Here is a 26,886-nt window from a genome sequence, read left to right as displayed (position 1 = left end):
ACTACTGATTGATAACTGTTTCCTACTATAGACAGTGGGCTGACTAGTGATTGATATCTGTTTCCTACTATAGACAGTGGGCTGACTAGTGATTGATAACCACTCTGTTTCCTACTATAGACAGTGGGCTGACTAGTGATTGATATCTGTTTCCTACTATAGACAGTGGGCTGACTAGTGATTGATATCTGTTTCCTACTATAGACAGTGGGCTGACTAGTGATTGATATCTGTTTCCTACTATAGACAGTGGGCTGACTAGTGATTGATATCTGTTTCCTACTATAGACAGTGGGCTGACTAGTGATTGATATCTGTTTCCTACTATAGACAGTGGGCTGACTAGTGATTGATAACCACTCTGTTTCCTACTATAGACAGTGGGCTGACTAGTGATTGATATCTGTTTCCTACTATAGACAGAGGGCTGACTAGTGATTGATATCTGTTTCCTACTATAGACAGTGGGCTGACTAGTGATTGATAACCACTCTGTTTCCTACTATAGACAGTGGGCTGACTAGTGATTGATAACCACTCTGTTTCCTACTATAGACAGTGGGCTGACTAGTGATTGATATCTGTTTCCTACTATAGACAGTGGGCTGACTAGTGATTGATATCTGTTTCCTACTATAGACAGTGGGCTGACTAGTGATTGATAACCTCTCTGTTTCCTACTATAGACAGTGGGCTGACTAGTGATTGATATCTGCTTCCTACTATAGACAGTGGGCTGACTAGTGATTGATAACTGTTTCCTACTATAGACAGTGGGCTGACTAGTGATTGATAACTGTTTCCTACTATAGACAGTGGGCTGACTAGTGATTGATATCTGTTTCCTACTATAGACAGTGGGCTGACTAGTGATTGATATCTGTTTCCTACTATAGACAGTGGGCTGACTAGTGATTGATATCTGTTTCCTACTATAGACAGTGGGCTGACTAGTGATTGATATCTGTTTCCTACTATAGACAGTGGGCTGACTAGTGATTGATATCTGTTTCCTACTATAGACAGTGGGCTGACTAGTGATTGATATCTGTTTCCTACTATAGACAGTGGGCTGACTAGTGATTGATAACCACTCTGTTTCCTACTATAGACAGTGGGCTGACTAGTGATTGATAACCACTCTGTTTCCTACTATAGACAGTGGGCTGACTAGTGATTGATATCTGTTTCCTACTATAGACAGTGGGCTGACTAGTGATTGATATCTGTTTCCTACTATAGACAGTGGGCTGACTAGTGATTGATAACCACTCTGTTTCCTACTATAGACAGTGGGCTGACTAGTGATTGATAACCACTCTGTTTCCTACTATAGACAGTGGGCTGACTAGTGATTGATATCTGTTTCCTACTATAGACAGTGGGCTGACTAGTGATTGATATCTGTTTCCTACTATAGACAGTGGGCTGACTAGTGATTGATAACCACTCTGTTTCCTACTATAGACAGTGGGCTGACTAGTGATTGATATCTGCTTCCTACTATAGACAGTGGGCTGACTAGTGATTGATAACTGTTTCCTACTATAGACAGTGGGCTGACTAGTGATTGATAACTGTTTCCTACTATAGACAGTGGGCTGACTAGTGATTGATATCTGTTTCCTACTATAGACAGTGGGCTGACTAGTGATTGATAACCACTCTGTTTCCTACTATAGACAGTGGGCTGACTAGTGATTGATATCTGTTTCCTACTATAGACAGTGGGCTGACTAGTGATTGATATCTGTTTCCTACTATAGACAGTGGGCTGACTAGTGATTGATATCTGTTTCCTACTATAGACAGTGGGCTGACTAGTGATTGATATCTGTTTCCTACTATAGACAGTGGGCTGACTAGTGATTGATATCTGTTTCCTACTATAGACAGTGGGCTGACTAGTGATTGATATCTGTTTCCTACTATAGACAGTGGGCTGACTAGTGATTGATAACCACTCTGTTTCCTACTATAGACAGTGGGTTGACTAGTGATTGATATCTGTTTCCTACTATAGACAGTGGGCTGACTAGTGATTGATATCTGTTTCCTACTATAGACAGTGGGCTGACTAGTGATTGATAACCACTCTGTTTCCTACTATAGACAGAGGGCTGACTAGTGATTGATATCTGTTTCCTACTATAGACAGTGGGTTGACTAGTGATTGATATCTGTTTCCTACTATAGACAGTGGGCTGACTAGTGATTGATATCTGTTTCCTACTATAGACAGTGGGCTGACTAGTGATTGATAACAGTTTCCTACTATAGACAGTGGGCTGACTAGTGATTGATATCTGTTTCCTACTATAGACAGTGGGCTGACTAGTGATTGATATCTGTTTCCTACTATAGACAGTGGGCTGACTAGTGATTGATATCTGTTTCCTACTATAGACAGTGGGCTGACTAGTGATTGATATCTGTTTCCTACTATAGACAGTGGGCTGACTAGTGATTGATATCTGTTTCCTACTATAGACAGTGGGCTGACTAGTGATTGATATCTGTGTCCTACTATAGACAGTGGGCTGACTAGTGATTGATATCTGTTTCCTACTATAGACAGTGGGCTGACTAGTGATTGATATCTGTTTCCTACTATAGACAGTGGGCTGACTAGTGATTGATCTCTGTTTCCTACTATAGACAGTGGGCTGACTAGTGATTGATAACCACTCTGTTTCCTACTATAGACAGTGGGCTGACTAGTGATTGATAACCACTCTGTTTCCTACTATAGACAGTGGGCTGACTAGTGATTGATATCTGTTTCCTACTATAGACAGTGGGCTGACTAGTGATTGATATCTGTTTCCTACTATAGACAGTGGGTTGACTAGTGATTGATAACTGTTTCCTACTATAGACAGTGGGCTGACTAGTGATTGATAACCACTCTGTTTCCTACTATAGACAGTGGGCTGACTAGTGATTGATATCTGTTTCCTACTATAGACAGTGGGCTGACTAGTGATTGATATCTGTTTCCTACTATAGACAGTGGGCTGACTAGTGATTGATAACCACTCTGTTTCCTACTATAGACAGTGGGCTGACTAGTGATTGATATCTGTTTCCTACTATAGACAGTGGGCTGACTAGTGATTGATATCTGTTTCCTACTATAGACAGTGGGCTGACTAGTGATTGATATCTGTGTCCTACTATAGACAGTGGGCTGACTAGTGATTGATATCTGTTTCCTACTATAGACAGGGGGCTGACTAGTGATTGATAACCACTCTGTTTCCTACTATAGACAGTGGGCTGACTAGTGATTGATATCTGTTTCCTACTATAGACAGTGGGCTGACTAGTGATTGATATCTGTTTCCTACTATAGACAGTGGGCTGACTAGTGATTGATATCTGTTTCCTACTATAGACAGTGGGCTGACTAGTGATTGATATCTGTTTCCTACTATAGACAGTGGGCTGACTAGTGATTGATATCTGTTTCCTACTATAGACAGTGGGCTGACTAGTGATTGATATCTGTTTCCTACTATAGACAGTGGGCTGACTAGTGATTGATATCTGTTTCCTACTATAGACAGTGGGCTGACTAGTGATTGATATCTGTTTCCTACTATAGACAGTGGGCTGACTAGTGATTGATATCTGTTTCCTACTATAGACAGTGCGCTGACTAGTGATTGATATCTGTTTCCTACTATAGACAGTGGGCTGACTAGTGATTGATAACCACTCTGTTTCCTACTATAGACAGTGGGCTGACTAGTGATTGATATCTGTTTCCTACTATAGACAGTGGGCTGACTAGTGATTGATATCTGTTTCCTACTATAGACAGTGGGCTGACTAGTGATTGATATCTGTTTCCTACTATAGACAGTGGGCTGACTAGTGATTGATAACCACTCTGTTTCCTACTATAGACAGTGGGCTGACTAGTGATTGATATCTGTTTCCTACTATAGACAGTGGGCTGACTAGTGATTGATATCTGTTTCCTACTATAGACAGCTGGTTGACTAGTGATTGATAACTGTTTCCTACTATAGACAGTGGGCTGACTAGTGATTGATATGTTTCCTACTATAGACAGTGGGCTGACTAGTGATTGATAACCACTCTGTTTCCTACTATAGACAGTGGGCTGACTAGTGATTGATATCTGTTTCCTACTATAGACAGTGGGCTGACTAGTGATTGATATCTGTTTCCTACTATAGACAGTGGGCTGACTAGTGATTGATATCTGTTTCCTACTATAGACAGTGGGCTGACTAGTGATTGATATCTGTTTCCTACTATAGACAGTGGGCTGACTAGTGATTGATAACCACTCTGTTTCCTACTATAGACAGTGGGCTGACTAGTGATTGATAACCACTCTGTTTCCTACTATAGACAGTGGGCTGACTAGTGATTGATATCTGTTTCCTACTATAGACAGTGGGCTGACTAGTGATTGATATCTGTTTCCTACTATAGACAGTGGGCTGACTAGTGATTGATAACCACTCTGTTTCCTACTATAGACAGTGGGCTGACTAGTGATTGATAACCACTCTGTTTCCTACTATAGACAGTGGGCTGACTAGTGATTGATATCTGTTTCCTACTATAGACAGTGGGCTGACTAGTGATTGATATCTGTTTCCTACTATAGACAGTGGGCTGACTAGTGATTGATAACCACTCTGTTTCCTACTATAGACAGTGGGCTGACTAGTGATTGATATCTGCTTCCTACTATAGACAGTGGGCTGACTAGTGATTGATAACTGTTTCCTACTATAGACAGTGGGCTGACTAGTGATTGATAACTGTTTCCTACTATAGACAGTGGGCTGACTAGTGATTGATATCTGTTTCCTACTATAGACAGTGGGCTGACTAGTGATTGATATCTGTTTCCTACTATAGACAGTGGGCTGACTAGTGATTGATATCTGTTTCCTACTATAGACAGTGGGCTGACTAGTGATTGATATCTGTTTCCTACTATAGACAGTGGGCTGACTAGTGATTGATATCTGTTTCCTACTATAGACAGTGGGCTGACTAGTGATTGATATCTGTTTCCTACTATAGACAGTGGGCTGACTAGTGATTGATATCTGTTTCCTACTATAGACAGTGGGCTGACTAGTGATTGATATCTGTTTCCTACTATAGACAGTGGGCTGACTAGTGATTGATATCTGTTTCCTACTATAGACAGTGGGCTGACTAGTGATTGATATCTGTTTCCTACTATAGACAGTGCGCTGACTAGTGATTGATATCTGTTTCCTACTATAGACAGTGGGCTGACTAGTGATTGATAACCACTCTGTTTCCTACTATAGACAGTGGGCTGACTAGTGATTGATATCTGTTTCCTACTATAGACAGTGGGCTGACTAGTGATTGATATCTGTTTCCTACTATAGACAGTGGGCTGACTAGTGATTGATATCTGTTTCCTACTATAGACAGTGGGCTGACTAGTGATTGATAACCACTCTGTTTCCTACTATAGACAGTGGGCTGACTAGTGATTGATATCTGTTTCCTACTATAGACAGTGGGCTGACTAGTGATTGATATCTGTTTCCTACTATAGACAGCTGGTTGACTAGTGATTGATAACTGTTTCCTACTATAGACAGTGGGCTGACTAGTGATTGATATGTTTCCTACTATAGACAGTGGGCTGACTAGTGATTGATAACCACTCTGTTTCCTACTATAGACAGTGGGCTGACTAGTGATTGATATCTGTTTCCTACTATAGACAGTGGGCTGACTAGTGATTGATATCTGTTTCCTACTATAGACAGTGGGCTGACTAGTGATTGATATCTGTTTCCTACTATAGACAGTGGGCTGACTAGTGATTGATAACCACTCTGTTTCCTACTATAGACAGTGGGCTGACTAGTGATTGATAACCACTCTGTTTCCTACTATAGACAGTGGGCTGACTAGTGATTGATATCTGTTTCCTACTATAGACAGTGGGCTGACTAGTGATTGATATCTGTTTCCTACTATAGACAGTGGGCTGACTAGTGATTGATAACCACTCTGTTTCCTACTATAGACAGTGGGCTGACTAGTGATTGATATCTGCTTCCTACTATAGACAGTGGGCTGACTAGTGATTGATAACTGTTTCCTACTATAGACAGTGGGCTGACTAGTGATTGATAACTGTTTCCTACTATAGACAGTGGGCTGACTAGTGATTGATATCTGTTTCCTACTATAGACAGTGGGCTGACTAGTGATTGATAACCACTCTGTTTCCTACTATAGACAGTGGGCTGACTAGTGATTGATATCTGTTTCCTACTATAGACAGTGGGCTGACTAGTGATTGATATCTGTTTCCTACTATAGACAGTGGGCTGACTAGTGATTGATATCTGTTTCCTACTATAGACAGTGGGCTGACTAGTGATTGATATCTGTTTCCTACTATAGACAGTGGGCTGACTAGTGATTGATATCTGTTTCCTACTATAGACAGTGGGCTGACTAGTGATTGATATCTGTTTCCTACTATAGACAGTGGGCTGACTAGTGATTGATAACCACTCTGTTTCCTACTATAGACAGTGGGTTGACTAGTGATTGATATCTGTTTCCTACTATAGACAGTGGGCTGACTAGTGATTGATATCTGTTTCCTACTATAGACAGTGGGCTGACTAGTGATTGATAACCACTCTGTTTCCTACTATAGACAGAGGGCTGACTAGTGATTGATATCTGTTTCCTACTATAGACAGTGGGTTGACTAGTGATTGATATCTGTTTCCTACTATAGACAGTGGGCTGAAAAGTGATTGATATCTGTTTCCTACTATAGACAGTGGGCTGACTAGTGATTGATACCTGTTTCCTACTATAGACAGTGGGCTGACTAGTGATTGATATCTGTTTCCTACTATAGACAGTGGGCTGACTAGTGATTGATATCTGTTTCCTACTATAGACAGTGGGCTGACTAGTGATTGTAATCTGTTTCCTACTATAGACAGTGGGCTGACTAGTGATTGATATCTGTTTCCTACTATAGACAGTGGGCTGACTAGTGATTGATATCTGTTTCCTACTATAGACAGTGGGCTGACTAGTGATTGATATCTGTGTCCTACTATAGACAGTGGGCTGACTAGTGATTGATATCTGTTTCCTACTATAGACAGTGGGCTGACTAGTGATTGATATCTGTTTCCTACTATAGACAGTGGGCTGACTAGTGATTGATCTCTGTTTCCTACTATAGACAGTGGGCTGACTAGTGATTGATAACCACTCTGTTTCCTACTATAGACAGTGGGCTGACTAGTGATTGATAACCACTCTGTTTCCTACTATAGACAGTGGGCTGACTAGTGATTGATATCTGTTTCCTACTATAGACAGTGGGCTGACTAGTGATTGATATCTGTTTCCTACTATAGACAGTGGGCTGACTAGTGATTGATAACCACTCTGTTTCCTACTATAGACAGTGGGCTGACTAGTGATTGATATCTGTTTCCTACTATAGACAGTGGGCTGACTAGTGATTGATATCTGTTTCCTACTATAGACAGTGGGTTGACTAGTGATTGATAACTGTTTCCTACTATAGACAGTGGGCTGACTAGTGATTGATAACCACTCTGTTTCCTACTATAGACAGTGGGCTGACTAGTGATTGATATCTGTTTCCTACTATAGACAGTGGGCTGACTAGTGATTGATATCTGTTTCCTACTATAGACAGTGGGCTGACTAGTGATTGATAACCACTCTGTTTCCTACTATAGACAGTGGGCTGACTAGTGATTGATATCTGTTTCCTACTATAGACAGTGGGCTGACTAGTGATTGATATCTGTTTCCTACTATAGACAGTGGGCTGACTAGTGATTGATATCTGTGTCCTACTATAGACAGTGGGCTGACTAGTGATTGATATCTGTTTCCTACTATAGACAGGGGGCTGACTAGTGATTGATAACCACTCTGTTTCCTACTATAGACAGTGGGCTGACTAGTGATTGATATCTGTTTCCTACTATAGACAGTGGGCTGACTAGTGATTGATATCTGTTTCCTACTATAGACAGTGGGCTGACTAGTGATTGATATCTGTTTCCTACTATAGACAGTGGGCTGACTAGTGATTGATATCTGTTTCCTACTATAGACAGTGGGCTGACTAGTGATTGATATCTGTTTCCTACTATAGACAGTGGGCTGACTAGTGATTGATATCTGTTTCCTACTATAGACAGTGGGCTGACTAGTGATTGATATCTGTTTCCTACTATAGACAGTGGGCTGACTAGTGATTGATATCTGTTTCCTACTATAGACAGTGGGCTGACTAGTGATTGATATCTGTTTCCTACTATAGACAGTGCGCTGACTAGTGATTGATATCTGTTTCCTACTATAGACAGTGGGCTGACTAGTGATTGATATCTGTTTCCTACTATAGACAGGGGGCTGACTAGTGATTGATAACCACTCTGTTTCCTACTATAGACAGTGGGCTGACTAGTGATTGATATCTGTTTCCTACTATAGACAGTGGGCTGACTAGTGATTGATATCTGTTTCCTACTATAGACAGTGGGCTGACTAGTGATTGATATCTGTTTCCTACTATAGACAGTGGGCTGACTAGTGATTGATATCTGTTTCCTACTATAGACAGTGGGCTGACTAGTGATTGATATCTGTTTCCTACTATAGACAGTGGGCTGACTAGTGATTGATATCTGTTTCCTACTATAGACAGTGGGCTGACTAGTGATTGATATCTGTTTCCTACTATAGACAGTGGGCTGACTAGTGATTGATATCTGTTTCCTACTATAGACAGTGGGCTGACTAGTGATTGATATCTGTTTCCTACTATAGACAGTGCGCTGACTAGTGATTGATATCTGTTTCCTACTATAGACAGTGGGCTGACTAGTGATTGATAACCACTCTGTTTCCTACTATAGACAGTGGGCTGACTAGTGATTGATATCTGTTTCCTACTATAGACAGTGGGCTGACTAGTGATTGATATCTGTTTCCTACTATAGACAGTGGGCTGACTAGTGATTGATATCTGTTTCCTACTATAGACAGTGGGCTGACTAGTGATTGATAACCACTCTGTTTCCTACTATAGACAGTGGGCTGACTAGTGATTGATATCTGTTTCCTACTATAGACAGTGGGCTGACTAGTGATTGATATCTGTTTCCTACTATAGACAGCTGGTTGACTAGTGATTGATAACTGTTTCCTACTATAGACAGTGGGCTGACTAGTGATTGATATCTGTTTCCTACTATAGACAGTGGGCTGACTAGTGATTGATAACCACTCTGTTTCCTACTATAGACAGTGGGCTGACTAGTGATTGATATCTGTTTCCTACTATAGACAGTGGGCTGACTAGTGATTGATATCTGTTTCCTACTATAGACAGTGGGCTGACTAGTGATTGATATCTGTTTCCTACTATAGACAGTGGGCTGACTAGTGATTGATATCTGTTTCCTACTATAGACAGTGGGCTGACTAGTGATTGATATCTGTTTCCTACTATAGACAGTGGGCTGACTAGTGATTGATATCTGTTTCCTACTATAGACAGTGGGCTGACTAGTGATTGATAACCACTCTGTTTCCTACTATAGACAGTGGGCTGACTAGTGATTGATAACCACTCTGTTTCCTACTATAGACAGTGGGCTGACTAGTGATTGATATCTGTTTCCTACTATAGACAGTGGGCTGACTAGTGATTGATATCTGTTTCCTACTATAGACAGTGGGCTGACTAGTGATTGATATCTGTTTCCTACTATAGACAGTGGGCTGACTAGTGATTGATATCTGTTTCCTACTATAGACAGTGGGCTGACTAGTGATTGATAACCACTCTGTTTCCTACTATAGACAGTGGGCTGACTAGTGATTGATAACCACTCTGTTTCCTACTATAGACAGTGGGCTGACTAGTGATTGATATCTGTTTCCTACTATAGACAGTGGGCTGACTAGTGATTGATATCTGTTTCCTACTATAGACAGTGGGCTGACTAGTGATTGATATCTGTTTCCTACTATAGACAGTGGGCTGACTAGTGATTGATATCTGTTTCCTACTATAGACAGTGGGCTGACTAGTGATTGATATCTGTTTCCTACTATAGACAGTGGGCTGACTAGTGATTGATATCTGTTTCCTACTATAGACAGTGGGCTGACTAGTGATTGATATCTGTTTCCTACTATAGACAGTGGGCTGACTAGTGATTGATATCTGTTTCCTACTATAGACAGTGGGCTGACTAGTGATTGATATCTGTTTCCTACTATAGACAGTGGGCTGACTAGTGATTGATATCTGTTTCCTACTATAGACAGTGGGCTGACTAGTGATTGATATCTGTTTCCTACTATAGACAGTGGGCTGAAAACACAAATACACAAAACACTAATAAATATTGAAACATGCTCAATTTGATTTAAATAATGCACAAACACAGTGTTTGAGAAGAAAGTAAAAGTGCATATGTGCCACGTATAGAAAGCTAACGTTTAAGTTCCTTGCTCAGAACATGAGAACATATGAAAGCTGGTGGTTCCTTTTGCCACGAGTCTTCAATATTCCCATTTAAGAAGGTTTAGGTTGTAGTTATTATAGGAATTATAGGACTATTTCTCTCCATACCATTTGTTTTTCATAAACCTTTGACTATTGGATGGTCTTATAGGCACTATAGTATTGCCAGCCTAATCTCGGGAGTTGATAGGCTTGAAGTCATAAACAGAGCAATGCTTGAAGCACAGCGAAGAGCTGCTGGCAAACGCAGGAAAGTGCTGTCTTCACTGATATTTTCAACCTCTCCTTGATCCCATATGTAATAAGGCCAGCATCCCGGAGTTGCCTCTTCACTGTTGACATTGAGACTGGGGTTTTGTGGGTACTATTTAATGAAGCTGCCAGTTGAGGACTTGTGAGGTGTCTGTTTCTCAAACTAGACACTAATGTACTTGTGCTCAGTTGTGCACCGAGGCCTCCCACTCCTCTTTCTACTCTGGTTAGAGCCAGTTTGCGCTGTTCTGTGAAGGGAGTGGTACACAGTGTTGTACGAGATCTTCAGTTTTTTGGCAATTTCTTGCATGGAATAGCCTTCATTTCTCAGAACAAGAATAGACTGACGAGTTTCAGAATTTCCGCTCTTTTGGGCGTTTAAAATAGGTCATTAACTAATGTTTTATGTATCTCAGGTCTGCAAAGCAGGATGTTGATGATGAGTACACGGTGCCAGAGACTGAACTGACCATCTTCCAGCAGTCCTACTACGGTGTGGCTCACGCCATCATTGAGAGGGTCGACAAACAGTCTTCGCTGCTCATCAACGGCATGCTCAAACACTACCAGGTAACCCTAGCTCAAACACGACCAGGTAACCCTAGCTCAAACACTACCAGGTAACCCTAGCTCAAACACTACCAGGTAACCCTAGCTCAAACACGACCAGGTAAAACTAGCTCAAACACTACCAGGTAACCCTAGCTCAAACACGACCAGGTAAAACTAGCTCAAACACTACCAGGTAAACCTAGCTCAAACACGACCAGGTAAAACTAGCTCACACACTACCAGGTAAAACTAGCTCAAACACTACCAGGTAAACCTAGCTCAAACACTACCAGGTAAAACTAGCTCACACACTACCAGGTTAAACTAGCTCACACACTACCAGGTAAAACTAGCTCAAACACTACCAGGTTAAACTAGCTCAAACACGACCAGGTAAAACTAGCTCAAACACTACCAGGTAAAACTAGCTCAAACACTACCAGGTAAAACAAAGCTCAAACACTACCAGGTAAAACTAGCTCACACACTACCAGGTAAAACTAGCTCAAACACTACCAGGTAAAACTAGCTCAAACACGACCAGGTAAAACTAGCTCAAACACGACCAGGTAAAACTAGCTCAAACACGACCAGGTAAAACTAGCTCACACACTACCAGGTAAAACTAGCTCACACACTACCAGGTTAAAACTAGCTCAAACACGACCAGGTTAAACTAGCTCAAATACCTGCCAGGTAAAACTAGCTCAAACACTACCAGGTTAAACTAGCTCACACACTACCAGGTAAAACTAGCTCAAACACTACCAGGTTAAACTAGCTCAAACACGACCAGGTAAAACTAGCTCAAACACGACCAGGTAAAACTAGCTCACACACGACCAGGTAAAACTAGCTCACACACTACCAGGTAAAACTAGCTCACACACTACCAGGTAAAACTAGCTCAAACACTACCAGGTAAAACTAGCTCAAACACTACCAGGTAAAACTAGCTCACACACTACCAGGTAGAACTAGCTCAAACACTACCAGGTAAACCTAGCTCAAACACGACCAGGTAAAACTAGCTCAAACACGACCAGGTAAAACTAGCTCACACACTACCAGGTAAAACTAGCTCACACACTACCAGGTAAAACTAGCTCAAACACGACCAGGTTAAACTAGCTCAAACACTACCAGGTAAAACTAGCTCAAACACTACCAGGTTAAACTAGCTCAAACACTACCAGGTTAAACTAGCTCACACACTACCAGGTTAAAACTAGCTCACACACTACCAGGTAAAACTAGCTCAAACACTACCAGGTTAAACTAGCTCAAACACTACCAGGTAAAACTAGCTCAAACACTACCAGGTAAAACTAGCTCAAACACTACCAGGTAAAACTAGCTCAAACACTACCAGGTAAAACTAGCTCAAACACTACCAGGTAAAACTAGCTCAAACACTACCAGGTAAAACTAGCTCAAACACTACCAGGTAAAACTAGCTCAAACGCGACCAGGTAAAACTAGCTCAAACGCGACCAGGTAAAACTAGCTCAAACGCGACCAGGTAAAACTAACTCAAACACGACCAGTTAAAACTAGCTCAAACACGACCAGGTAAAACTAGCTCACACACTTCCAGGTAAAACTAGCTCAAACACGACCAGATAAAACTAGCTCACACACGACCAGGTAAAACTAGCTCACACACGACCAGGTAAAACTAGCTCACACACTACCAGGTAAAACTAGTTCACACACTACCAGGTAAAACTAGTTCACACACTACCAGGTAAAACTAGCTCAAACACTACCAGGTAAAACTAGCTCAAACACTACCAGGTAAAACTAGCTCAAACACTACCAGGTAAAACTAGCTCAAACACTACCAGGTAAAACTAGCTCAAACACTACCAGGTAAAACTAGCTCAAACGCTACCAGGTAAAACTAGCTCAAACGCTACCAGGTAAAACTAGCTCAAACGCTACCAGGTAAAACTAGCTCAAACGCTACCAGGTAAAACTAGCTCAAACGCTACCAGGTAAAACTAGCTCCAGCGCTACCAGGTAAAACTAGCTCACACACTATCAGGTAAAACTATCTCAAACACTACCAGGTAAAACTAGCTCACACACTACCAGGTAAAACTAGCTCACACACGACCAGGTAAAACTAGCTCACACACGACCAGGTAAAACTAGCTCACACACTACCAGGTAAAACTAGCTCAAACACGACCAGGTAAAACTAGCTCAAACACTACCAGGTAAAACTAGCTCAATCCCTACCAGGTAAAACTAGCTCAAACACTACCAGGTAAAACTAGCTCAAACACTACCAGGTAAAACTAGCTCAAACACTACCAGGTAAAACTAGCTCAAACACGACCAGGTAAACCTAGCTCAAACACGACCAGGTAAAACTAGCTCAAACACTACCAGGTAAACCTAGCTCAAACACTACCAGGTAAAACTAGCTCAAACACTACCAGGTAAAACTAGCTCACACACGACCAGATAAAACTAGCTCAAACACGACCAGGTAAAACTAGCTCAAACACGACCAGGTAAAACTAGCTCAAACACTACCAGGTAAAACTAGCTCACACACTACCAGGTAAAACTAGCTCACACACTACCAGGTAAAACTAGCTCACACACTACCAGGTAAAACTAGCTCACACACTACCAGGTAAAACTAGCTCAAACACTACCAGGTAAAACTAGCTCAAACACTACCAGGTAAAACTAGCTCAAACACTACCAGGTAAAACTAGCTCACACACGACCAAGTAAAACTAGCTCAAACACTACCAGGTAAAACTAGCTCAATCCCTACCAGGTAAAACTAGCTCAAACACTACCAGGTAAAACTAGCTCAAACACGACCATGTAAAACTAGCTCAAACACGACCAGGTAAAACTAGCTCACACACTACCAGGTAAAACTAGCTCACACACTACCAGGTAAACCTAGCTCAAACACTACCAGGTAAAACTAGCTCAAACACTACCAGGTAAACCTAGCTCAAACACTACCAGGTAAAACTAGCTCAAACGCTACCAGGTAAAAGTAGTCTACCAGGTAGTCCTGTATAGTACTGAGCAAGACAGAGAACCTGACTGTGTCTGTGCCTCTGCTTACTACTGCCAGAGTAGAAGACCCTGATCCGTCCTGTATAGTACTGAGCAAGACAGAGAACCTGACTGTGTCTGTGCCTCTGCTTACTACTGCCAGAGTAGAAGACCCTGATCCGTCCTGTATAGTACTGAGCAAGACAGAGAACCTGACTGTGTCTGTGCCTCTGCTTACTACTGCCAGAGTAGAAGACCCTGACCCGTCCTGTATAGTACTGAGCAAGACAGAGAACCTGACCCACAACAAACAACACATATATTTCTCTGTTCCTCTTGAGGTCCATGGACTGCAGTGGATCGTTGTTCGTGTTTGTGTGTGTCTCAAATGACTTGTTCCCTTCTCCTCTGTGGGTTTCAGGTGCAGGGTCTGCAGTGGATGGTGTCTCTGTTAACCTCTTCTTCTCTCTGGGTTTCAGGTGCAGGGTGCAGGGTCTGCAGTGGATGGTGTCTCTGTTAACCTCTTCTTCTCTCTGGGTTTCAGGTGCAGGGTCTGGAGTGGATGGTGTCTCTGTTAACCTCTTCTTCTCTCTGGGTTTCAGGTGCAGGGTCTGGAGTGGATGGTGTCTCTGTTAACCTCTTCTTCTCTCTGGGTTTCAGGTGCAGGGTCTGGAGTGGATGGTGTCTCTGTTAACCTCTTCTTCTCTCTGGGTTTCAGGTGCAGGGTCTGCAGTGGATGGTGTCTCTGTTAACCTCTTCTTCTCTCTGGGTTTCAGGTGCAGGGTCTGGAGTGGATGGTGTCTCTGTTAACCTCTTCTTCTCTCTGGGTTTCAGGTGCAGGGTCTGGAGTGGATGGTGTCTCTGTTAACCTCTTCTTCTCTCTGCGTTTCAGGTGCAGGGTCTGGAGTGGATGGTGTCTCTGTTAACCTCTTCTTCTCTCTGGGTTTCAGGTGCAGGGTCTGCAGTGGATGGTGTCTCTGTTAACCTCTTCTTCTCTCTGGGTTTCAGGTGCAGGGTCTGGAGTGGATGGTGTCTCTGTTAACCTCTTCTTCTCTCTGGGTTTCAGGTGCAGGGTCTGCAGTGGATGGTGTCTCTGTTAACCTCTTCTTCTCTCTGGGTTTCAGGTGCAGGGTCTGGAGTGGATGGTGTCTCTGTTAACCTCTTCTTCTCTCTGGGTTTCAGGTGCAGGGTCTGGAGTGGATGGTGTCTCTGTACAACAATAATCTGAACGGTATCCTGGCTGATGAGATGGGGCTGGGCAAGACCATCCAGACCATCGCCCTCATTACATACCTCATGGAACACAAGAGACTCAACGGACCCTATCTCATCATCGTTCCACTATCGTATGTTACCTCCCTGCTTGTTTCATGGGTCTCAGTTAAAGAGAACATTGCTTTTATATTACAAACAGTTTCATCATCGGTCTGTTTACTAAAACTACAGTCATGGCTCGTAAAGGCATTCAAAAATGTGATTTTTCTGTGTTTTATATATATTTTTCCACACTGAAGTTGGAATAATACTGTGAAATTGTGAAAATGATGCTAGTTCCCTTTTAGTGTTAGGTCATTTTTTGTGTTTGATGGCTCCATCCCTCAACCCACCAGCAGAGCAGACCACGTTAGCTGTGTCTTTTGTCTTGTTGTTTATTAGGACCCCCATTAGCTGTTGCAGCACCTACTCTTCCTGGGGTCTACACAAAGCATGAAACATGACATAATTCAGAACAGTAATAGACAAGAACGGCTCTAGGAAAGAACTACTTAACTTCTCTAGGATAGATGGGACGGTAGCGTCCCACTTGGCCAAAATCCAGAAAAAATGTAGCGCGCCAAATTCAAATATATTACTATAAAAATCTATCTTTCATGAAATCACACATGAAAGACACCAAATTAAAGCTACACATGTCGTGAATCCAGCCAGATTTCAAAAAGGATTTACGGGGAAAGCACACCAAACAATTATGTTATCTCAGTACATAGCCACAGAAAAACAGCGATTTTCCCAGCAAAATATAGTAGTAACAAAAAGCAGAAATAGAGATAAAATTAATCACTAACCTTTGAACATCTTCATCAGATGACACTCATATGACATCATGTTACACAATACATTTATGTTTTGTTTGATAATGTGCATATTTATATCCACAAATCTCGGTTTTACATTGGCGCCATGTTCAGAAATGCCTCCAAAATATCCAGAGAAATTGCAGAGAGCCACATCTAATAACAGAAATACTTATCATAAACTTTAATGAAAGATACATGTTTTACATATAATTAGAGATACACTTGTTCTTAATGCAACCGCTGTGTCAGATTTAAAAAAAAAAAACTTTAGTAAAAAGCATCCCATGCAATAATCTGAGACGGCGCTCAGATTTAACAACATTTCTCCGCCATGTTGGAGTCAACAGAAATACGAAATTACATCATAAATATTCCCTTACCTTTGATTATCTTCATCAGAATGCAGTGCCAGAAATCCTAGTTCCACAATAAATCATTGTTTTGTTCGATAATGTCCATTACTTATGCACGCAATTTATCCAAAAGTGAAAATGCTGCCCCCTATATCAAAGAAGTTGAATGTAAAACAATAAAAATATAACTAAAACGTTCTGTACTGACTCAATACTGAGAAAGCAAACACAGAGGCGTATTAAAACGGCCTTATTTATGGCCTCCTGAGTAGTGGAGGGGTGTAAGGCATCGCAGTGTTGAGGCGTCACTACATTTGTGGTGTGTGACTATTTACATTGTTTGCCCCCTCCCCCCCCAACCTCTCTTTTTACGCTGCTGCTACTCTCTGTTTATCTTATATGCATAGTCACTTTAACTATACATTCATGTACATACCACCTCAATTGGCCCGACCAACCAGTGCTCTCGCACATTGGCTAACCGGGCTATCTGCATAGTGTCCCACCACCCGCCAACCCCTCTTTTACGCTGCTGCTACTCTCTGTTCATCATACATGCATAGTCACTTTAACCATATCTACATGTACATACTACCTCAATCAGCCTGACTAACCAGTGTCTGTATATAGCCTTGCTACTCTTATTTTCAAATGTCTTTTTACTGTTGTTTTATTTCTTTACTTACCCACACACACACACACATATCTTTTTTTCGCACTATTGGTTAGAGCCTGTAAGTAAGCATTTCACTGTAAGGTCTACACCTGTTGTATTCAGCGCACGTGACATAAACTTTGATTTGATTTGATAATATGAAGGACCCGTCAAGCCTATTACATATAATATAATTTTGCACTGAAACGACACGGTTTCAATGTAATTTTCAGCCAATTTACAAGCAAATACTTTATGAATTAATTGTTCAGCTAGTCAACTAGTCAACTAGTTCAGCTGGTCAACTAGCCTACTATTGTTTGCCCTAGTAGCCTGCTAACGTTACGTTAACACTGCATGAGTCAGCCAGTTGCTATCAACACCTAGCTTACAGCTACATTGAAGTACACCAACATTTTGGAAATACCGAACTCCATCTAACCAGTTATCAAATAATGTTACCGGTATATGCAGTTATCTTAGCCAGCAAGTCAGCCATCTAAAGTTAGTTAGTTTTGCATGCTAGCTAGCCTAGCCAGCTTACGAGCACAGTTAGCCAACCACAACGTTCGACATAGCTAAATAGTAAGCCAGAGAACAACCACAGACGGGTTAGTTAAGAGAGCGGAGACTTACTGATTGAAGGCTGAGTTACCAAAGTCAAAGAAGAGCCAAAGAGAAACCTTCAGAGAGTCAGCTAGCTAATCCAATAACCATAGTGAGGTAAATCCATATTGAATTTACCCGGTTTATCTCCATCACTGCGGACACTCACTATTTACCGCGGTATGTCGGTACCCGGTTTATCGCCATCACTGCGGACAGTCACTATGTACCGGTATGTCAGTACCCGGTTTAACTCCATCACTGCGGACAGTCACTATGTACCGGTATGTCAGTACCCGGCTTATCTCCATCACTGCGGACAGTCACTATGTACCGGTATGTCAGTAGGAAATATAGGTTGCAGGTCTTCACATTCAGTTATACTCAGCCATCTAAGTCCTCCAGGGTGAAATGAGCACTGCATACAGTAGACGTGCATGGTTCCCGTACTCCGCTGGCTTCAACCTGACAAACCGCTCCCACTTCAAAGCTTGCTTGTCGTTTTTAGGCCACAAATGAGTCATAACCCCATCCTTCTGAGTATTACTACACTAGCTACAAACAACGGAAAACTACTACAACATGGCACAATAACAGATGGTGCACAAAATCTAATATTAAGGAAGTCTCGAGGTTTTGCTCGCCTGAGGTAGAGTTTCTAATGATAAGCTGTAGACCACACTATTTACCAAGAAAGACTTAATCAATATTTTTGTAGCTGTCTATTTACCACCACAAACCGATGCTGGCACTAAGACAGCACTCAACCAGCTGTATAAGGCCATAAGCAAACAGGAAAATGCTCATCCAGAAGCGGCGCTCCTAGTGGCCGGGGACTTTAATGCAGGGAAACTTAAATCAGATTTACCCTATTTCTACCGGGCTTGTTACATGTGCAACCAGAGGAGAGAAAAAAAATAGACCACCTTTACTTCACACACATCAGATACGTACAAAGCTCTCCCTCACCCTCCATTTGGCAAATCTGACCATAACTCTTATCTTACTGATTCCTGCTTACAAGCAAAAAGTAAAGCAGGAAGTAGTGTCCAACAAGCTTTCTCTGCCGTTAACCTTGTTCTGAACACCTCCAAAACAAAGGTCATGTGGTTTGGTTAGAAGAATGCCCCTCTCCCCACTGGTGTGATTACTATCGCTGAGGGTTTAGAGCTTGGTATGCTAGATGTTATAAAATCAAATCAAACTTGATTTGTCACATGCGCCGAATACAACAATTGTAGACCTTACCGTGAAATGCTGAATACAACAGGTTACACCTTACAGTGAAATAGTTACTTACTAGCCCTTAACCAAGAGTTCAGTTCAAGAAGAGTTAAGAAAATATTTATAAATGAACTAAATTAAAAAATAATAAAAAGTTACAATAAAGAGGGTATATACAGGGGATACTGGTACCGAGTCAATGTGCGGGGGTACGGGTTAGAGGTAATTTGTACATGTAGGTAGGGGTGAAGTGACTGCATAGATAATAAACAGCGAGTAGCAACAGTGTACAGAACAAATGGGGGGATCAATGTAATAGTCCGGTTTGATTAATTTTCCAGCAGTCTAATGGCTTGGGGGTAGAAGCTGTTAACCTCTCTTGGGTAGGGGGCAGTATTTTCACGTCCTGATGAAAAGCGTGCCCAAAGTAAACTGCCTGTTACTCAGGCCCAGAAGCTAGGATATGCATATAATCAGTAGATTTGGTTTGAAAACACTCTAACGTTTCTAAAACTGTTAAAATAATGTCTGTGAGTATAACAAAACCGATATGGTAGGTGAAACCCCGAGGACAAAACATCCGGGGGAAAAAATAAAATTCATTTTCAATGGCTGTCAATTTTATTAGAAGGCCAAGTCCTTCCAGATTGCAGTTCCTAGGGCTTCCACTAGATGTCAACAGTCTTTAGAGAGTTTCAGGCTAGTTTCAGGCTAGTTTTTAGGGCTTGTAACATCCCAGGCTTAGTTGTTCCTACATTTCAGACTCTGATCTCTCTGTCCTCCAGGACTCTGTCCAACTGGGTCTATGAGCTGGATAAATGGTCTCCGTCCGTTGTGAAGATTTCCTACAAGGTGAGAGTCATCATTTTCCTTTTCATCAGCCCTTTCCTCTTCCCCTCCACGGGTAGCGTCTCGGCGCGTCCCAAGTCTCCTTTCACCTGAAGTGTGCACTCGTTCATTAGTTTCCAGAAATCTAAATGCACTGGATCGGTGGAGGCATTAGCAGTTAACCCACTGTTCCTAAGCCGTCATTGAAAATAAGAATTTGTTCTTAACTGACTTGCCTAGTTAAATGGTTAAATAAACAATGGCGTGTAGGAGTTTCCACCATGTTTATTATACCTTAATTTCCTTTTAAATCAGTGAACACTGCAGGCTTTGGGAGGAAGGATATGTGGGACATAACCTATGTCTTCTGTCTGTCTGTGTTACAGGGGACCCCTGCTATGAGACGAGGCCTAGTGGCGCAGCTCCGCAGCGGGAAGTTCAATGTCCTCCTCACCACCTACGAGTACATCATTAAGGACAAACAGATCCTGGCCAAGGTATCCTTTCTTTCTCTCCCTCTTACCCCTATCATACCCCTCCTTCCTTCACTTTCCTCTCTCCCTCCCCCTAAGGTAGGACAGAAATACTCTCCTCCTCCCTCTACATGTGACTCTACAGCAGGGTCAGGTCCTCCTCCTCCTCCTCCCTAACCCTCTACATGTGACTCTACTAAGGTCAGGTCCTCCTCCTCCTCCTCCCTAACCCTCTACTAGTGACTCTACAGCAGGGTCAGGTCCTCCTCCTCCTCCTCCCTAACCCTCTACTAGTGACTCTACAGCAGGGTCAGGTCCTCCTCCTCCTCCTCCCTAACCCTCTACATGTGACTCTACAGCAGGGTCAGGTCCTCCTCCTCCTCCTCCCTAACCCTCTACATGTGACTCTACTAGGGTCAGGTCCTCCTCCTCCTCCTCCCTAACCCTCTACTAGTGACTCTACAGCAGGGTCAGGTCCTCCTCCTCCTCCTCCCTAATCCTCTACTAGTGACTCTACAGCAGGGTCAGGTCCTCCTCCTCCTCCTCCCTAACCCTCTACTAGTGACTCTACAGCAGGGTCAGGTCCTCCTCCTCCTCCTCCTCCTCCTCCTCCTCCTCCTCCTCCTCCCTAACCCTCTACTAGTGACTCTACAGCAGGGTCAGGTCCTCCTCCTCCTCCTCCTCCCTAACCCTCTACTAGTGACTCTACCAGGGTCAGGTCCTCCTCCTCCTCCTCCCTAACCCTCTACTAGTGACTCTACAGCAGGGTCAGGTCCTCCTCCTCCTCCTCCTCCTCCCTAACCCTCTACATGTGACTCTACAGCAGGGTCAGGTCCTCCTCCTCCTCCTCCTCTTCCCTAACCCTCTACATGTGACTCTACAGCAGGGTCAGGTCCTCCTCCTCCTCCTCCCTAACCCTCTACTAGTGACTCTACAGCAGGGTCAGGTCCTCCTCCTCCTCCTCCCTAACCCTCTACTAGTGACTCTACAGCAGGGTCAGGTCCTCCTCCTCCTCCTCCTCCTCCTCCTCCTCCCTAACCCTCTACTAGTGACTCTACAGCAGGGTCAGGTCCTCCTCCTCCTCCTCCCTAATCCTCTACTAGTGACTCTACAGCAGGGTCAGGTCCTCCTCCTCCTCCTCCCTAACCCTCTACTAGTGACTCTACAGCAGGGTCAGGTCCTCCTCCTCCTCCTCCTCCTCCTCCTCCTCCTCCTCCTCCTCCTCCCTAACCCTCTACTAGTGACTCTACAGCAGGGTCAGGTCCTCCTCCTCCTCCTCCTCCCTAACCCTCTACTAGTGACTCTACCAGGGTCAGGTCCTCCTCCTCCTCCTCCCTAACCCTCTACTAGTGACTCTACAGCAGGGTCAGGTCCTCCTCCTCCTCCTCCCTAACCCTCTACATGTGACTCTACAGCAGGGTCAGGTCCTCCTCCTCCTCCTCCCTAACCCTCTACATGTGACTCTACAGCAGGGTCAGGTCCTCCTCCTCCTCCTCCCTAACCCTCTACTAGTGACTCTACAGCAGGGTCAGGTCCTCCTCCTCCTCCTCCCTAACCCTCTACTAGTGACTCTACAGCAGGGTCAGGTCCTCCTCCTCCTCCTCCCTAACCCTCTACATGTGACTCTACAGCAGGGTCAGGTCCTCCTCCTCCTCCTCCTCCTCCTCCTCCCTAACCCTCTACTAGTGACTCTACAGCAGGGTCAGGTCCTCCTCCTCCTCCTCCTCCCTAACCCTCTACTAGTGACTCTACCAGGGTCAGGTCCTCCTCCTCCTCCTCCCTAACCCTCTACTAGTGACTCTACAGCAGGGTCAGGTCCTCCTCCTCCTCCTCCCTAACCCTCTACATGTGACTCTACAGCAGGGTCAGGTCCTCCTCCTCCTCCTCCCTAACCCTCTACATGTGACTCTACAGCAGGGTCAGGTCCTCCTCCTCCTCCTCCCTAACCCTCTACTAGTGACTCTACAGCAGGGTCAGGTCCTCCTCCTCCTCCTCCCTAACCCTCTACTAGTGACTCTACAGCAGGGTCAGGTCCTCCTCCTCCTCCTCCCTAACCCTCTACATGTGACTCTACAGCAGGGTCAGGTCCTCCTCCTCCTCCTCCTCCTCCTCCTCCCTAACCCTCTACTAGTGACTCTACAGCAGGGTCAGGTCCTCCTCCTCCTCCTCCCTAACCCTCTACTAGTGACTCTACAGCAGGGTCAGGTCCTCCTCCTCCTCCTCCCTAACCCTCTACTAGTGACTCTACAGCAGGGTCAGGTCCTCCTCCTCCTCCTCCTCCTCCCTAACCCTCTACTAGTGACTCTACAGCAGGGTCAGGTCCTCCTCCTCCTCCTCCCTAACCCTCTACATGTGACTCTACTAGGGTCAGGTCCTCCTCCTCCTCCTCCCTAACCCTCTACTATTGACTCTACAGCAGGGTCAGGTCCTCCTCCTCCTCCTCCTCCTCCCTAACCCTCTACTAGTGACTCTACAGCAGGGTCAGGTCCTCCTCCTCCCTAACCCTCTACTAGTGACTCTACAGCAGGGTCAGGTCCTCCTCCTCCTCCTCCCTAACCCTCTAAAAGTGACTCTACAGCAGGGTCAGGTCCTCCTCCTCCTCCTCCCTAACCCTCTACTAGTGACTCTACAGCAGGGTCAGGTCCTCCTCCTCCCTAACCCTTTACATGTGACTCTACAGCAGGGTCAGGTCCTCCTCCTCCTCCTCCCTAACCCTCTAAAAGTGACTCTACAGCAGGGTCAGGTCCTCCTCCTCCTCCTCCCTAACCCTCTACATGTGACTCTACAGCAGGGTCAGGTCCTCCTCCTCCTCCTCCTCCCTAACCCTCTACTAGTGACTCTACAGCAGGGTCAGGTCCTCCTCCTCCTCCTCCCTAACCCTCTACATGTGACTCTACAGCAGGGTCAGGTCCTCCTCCTCCTCCTCCCTAACCCTTTACATGTGACTCTACAGCAGGGTCAGGTCCTCCTCCTCCTCCTCCCTAACCCTCTACATGTGACTCTACAGCAGGGTCAGGTCCTCCTCCTCCTCCTCCTCCCTAACCCTCTACATGTGACTCTACAGCAGGGTCAGCTCCTCCTCCTCCTCCTCCCTAACCCTCTACATGTGACTCTACAGCAGGGTCAGGTCCTCCTCCTCCTCCTCCCTAACCCTTTACATGTGACTCTACAGCAGGGTCAGGTCCTCCTCCTCCTCCTCCCTAACCCTTTACATGTGACTCTACAGCAGGGTCAGGTCCTCCTCCTCCTCCTCCCTAACCCTCTACATGTGACTCTACTAGGGTCAGGTCCTCCTCCTCCTCCTCCCTAACCCTCTACATGTGACTCTACAGCAGGGTCAGGTCCTCCTCCTCCTCCTCCCTAACCCTCTACATGTGACTCTACAGCAGGGTCAGGTCCTCCTCCTCCTCCTCCCTAACCCTCTACATGTGACTCTACAGCAGGGTCAGGTCCTCCTCCTCCTCCTCCTTAACCCTTTACATGTGACTCTACAGCAGGGTCAGGTCCTCTTCCTCCTCCCTAATCCTCTACATGTGACTCTACTAGGGTCAGGTGCTCCTCCTCCTCCTCCCTAACCCTCTACTAGTGACTCTACAGCAGGGTCAGGTCCTCCTCCTCCTCCTCCCTAACCCTCTACTAGTGACTCTACAGCAGGGTCAGGTCCTCCTCCTCCTCCTCCCTAATCCTCTACATGTGACTCTACTAGGGTCAGGTGCTCCTCCTCCTCCTCCCTAACCCTCTACTAGTGACTCTACAGCAGGGTCAGGTCCTCCTCCTCCTCCTCCCTAACCCTCTACTAGTGACTCTACAGCAGGGTCAGGTCCTCCTCCTCCTCCTCCCTAATCCTCTACATGTGACTCTACTAGGGTCAGGTGCTCCTCCTCCTCCTCCCTAACCCTCTACTAGTGACTCTACAGCAGGGTCAGGTCCTCCTCCTCCTCCTCCTCCTCCTCCCTAACCCTCTACATGTGACTCTACAGCAGGGTCAGGTCCTCCTCCTCCTCCTCCCTAACCCTCTACTAGTGACTCTACAGCAGGGTCAGGTCCTCCTCCTCCTCCTCCTCCTCCCTAACCCTCTACTAGTGACTCTACAGCAGGGTCAGGTCCTCCTCCTCCTCCTCCCTAACCCTCTACTAGTGACTCTACAGCAGGGTCAGGTCCTCCTCCTCCTCCTCCCTAACCCTCTACATGTGACTCTACAGCAGGGTCAGGTCCTCCTCCTCCTCCTCCCTAACCCTCTACTAGTGACTCTACAGCAGGGTCAGGTCCTCCTCCTCCTCCTCCCTAACCCTCTACATGTGACTCTACAGCAGGGTCAGGTCCTCCTCCTCCTCCTCCCTAACCCTCTACTAGTGACTCTACAGCAGGGTCAGGTCCTCCTCCTCCTCCTCCCTAACCCTCTACATGTGACTCTACAGCAGGGACAGGTCCTCCTCCTCCTCCTCCCTAACCCTCTACATGTGACTCTACTAGGGTCAGGTCCTCCTCCTCCTCCTCCCTAACCCTCTTCTAGTGACTCTACAGCAGGGTCAGGTCCTCCTCCTCCTCCTCCCTAACCCTCTACTAGTGACTCTACAGCAGGGTCAGGTCCTCCTCCTCCTCCTCCCTAACCCTCTACTAGTGACTCTACAGCAGGGTCAGGTCCTCCTCCTCCTCCTCCCTAACCCTCTACATGTGACTCTACAGCAGGGTCAGGTCCTCCTCCTCCTCCTCCCTAACCCTCTACATGTGACTCTACTAGGGTCAGGTCCTCCTCCTCCTCCTCCCTAACCCTCTACTAGTGACTCTACAGCAGGGTCAGGTCCTCCTCCTCCTCCTCCTCCTCCCTAACCCTCTACTAGTGACTCTACAGCAGGGTCAGGTCCTCCTCCTCCTCCTCCCTAACCCTCTACTAGTGACTCTACAGCAGGGTCAGGTCCTCCTCCTCCTCCTCCCTAACCCTCTACATGTGACTCTACAGCAGGGTCAGGTCCTCCTCCTCCTCCTCCCTAACCCTCTACATGTGACTCTACAGCAGGGTCAGGTCCTCCTCCTCCTCCTCCCTAACCCTCTACATGTGACTCTACAGCAGGGTCAGGTCCTCCTCCTCCTCCTCCCTAACCCTCTACTAGTGACTCTACAGCAGGGTCAGGTCCTCCTCCTCCTCCTCCTCCCTAACCCTCTACTAGTGACTCTACAGCAGGGTCAGGTCCTCCTCCTCCTCCTCCTCCTCCCTAACCCTCTACATGTGACTCTACAGCAGGGTCAGGTCCTCCTCCTCCTCCTCCTCCCTAACCCTCTACATGTGACTCTACAGCAGGGTCAGGTCCTCCTCCTCCTCCTCCCTAACCCTTTACATGTGACTCTACAGCAGGGTCAGGTCCTCCTCCTCCTCCTCCCTAACCCTCTACATGTGACTCTACAGCAGGGTCAGGTCCTCCTCCTCCCTAACCCTCTACATGTGACTCTACAGCAGGGTCAGGTCCTCCTCCTCCTCCTCCCTAACCCTTTACATGTGACTCTACAGCAGGGTCAGGTCCTCCTCCTCCTCCTCCCTAATTCTCTACATGTGACTCTACAGCAGGGTCAGGTCCTCCTCCTCCTCCTCCCTAACCCTCTACTAGTGACTCTACAGCAGGGTCAGGTCCTCCTCCTCCTCCTCCTCTTCCCTAACCCTCTACATGTGACTCTACAGCAGGGTCAGGTCCTCCTCCTCCTCCTCCCTAACCCTTTACATGTGACTCTACTAGGGTCAGGTCCTCCTCCTCCTCCTCCCTAACCCTCTACTAGTGACTCTACAGCAGGGTCAGGTCCTCCTCCTCCTCCTCCTCCTCCTCCCTAACCCTCTACATGTGACTCTACAGCAGGGTCAGGTCCTCCTCCTCCTCCTCCTCTTCCCTAACCCTCTACATGTGACTCTACAGCAGGGTCAGGTCCTCCTCCTCCTCCTCCCTAACCCTTTACATGTGACTCTACTAGGGTCAGGTCCTCCTCCTCCTCCTCCCTAACCCTCTACTAGTGACTCTACAGCAGGGTCAGGTCCTCCTCCTCCTCCTCCCTAACCCTCTACTAGTGACTCTACTAGGGTCAGGTCCTCCTCCTCCTCCTCCCTAACCCTCTACATGTGACTCTACAGCAGGGTCAGGTCCTCCTCCTCCTCCTCCCTAACCCTCTACTAGTGACTCTACAGCAGGGTCAGGTCCTCCTCCTCCTCCTCCCTAACCCTCTACTAGTGACTCTACAGCAGGGTCAGGTCCTC

At 45.4% G+C, this 26,886-nt stretch overlaps 1 protein-coding gene across 4 annotated transcripts in view; it reads left to right on the top strand.

The window, feature by feature from the left end:
* LOC129826802 (probable global transcription activator SNF2L2) overlaps positions 1 to 26,886 on the top strand; it is a 165,193-nt gene that overhangs the window by 113,235 nt on the left and 25,072 nt on the right. For all 4 annotated transcript variants that reach the window (XM_055887885.1, XM_055887886.1, XM_055887881.1 and 1 more), the window contains 4 exons: positions 11,266 to 11,419; positions 15,614 to 15,777; positions 20,133 to 20,199; positions 20,562 to 20,672. In XM_055887885.1, the coding sequence (XP_055743860.1) occupies positions 11,266 to 11,419; positions 15,614 to 15,777; positions 20,133 to 20,199; positions 20,562 to 20,672 (496 nt within the window). The remainder of the gene's footprint in view (positions 1 to 11,265; positions 11,420 to 15,613; positions 15,778 to 20,132; positions 20,200 to 20,561; positions 20,673 to 26,886) is intronic.

Source organism: Salvelinus fontinalis, chromosome 28, assembly GCF_029448725.1.
Source record: "Salvelinus fontinalis isolate EN_2023a chromosome 28, ASM2944872v1, whole genome shotgun sequence".
NCBI classification, from domain to species: Eukaryota; Metazoa; Chordata; class Actinopteri; order Salmoniformes; family Salmonidae; genus Salvelinus; species Salvelinus fontinalis.
This window is presented reverse-complemented; position numbering and strand designations above follow the sequence as displayed.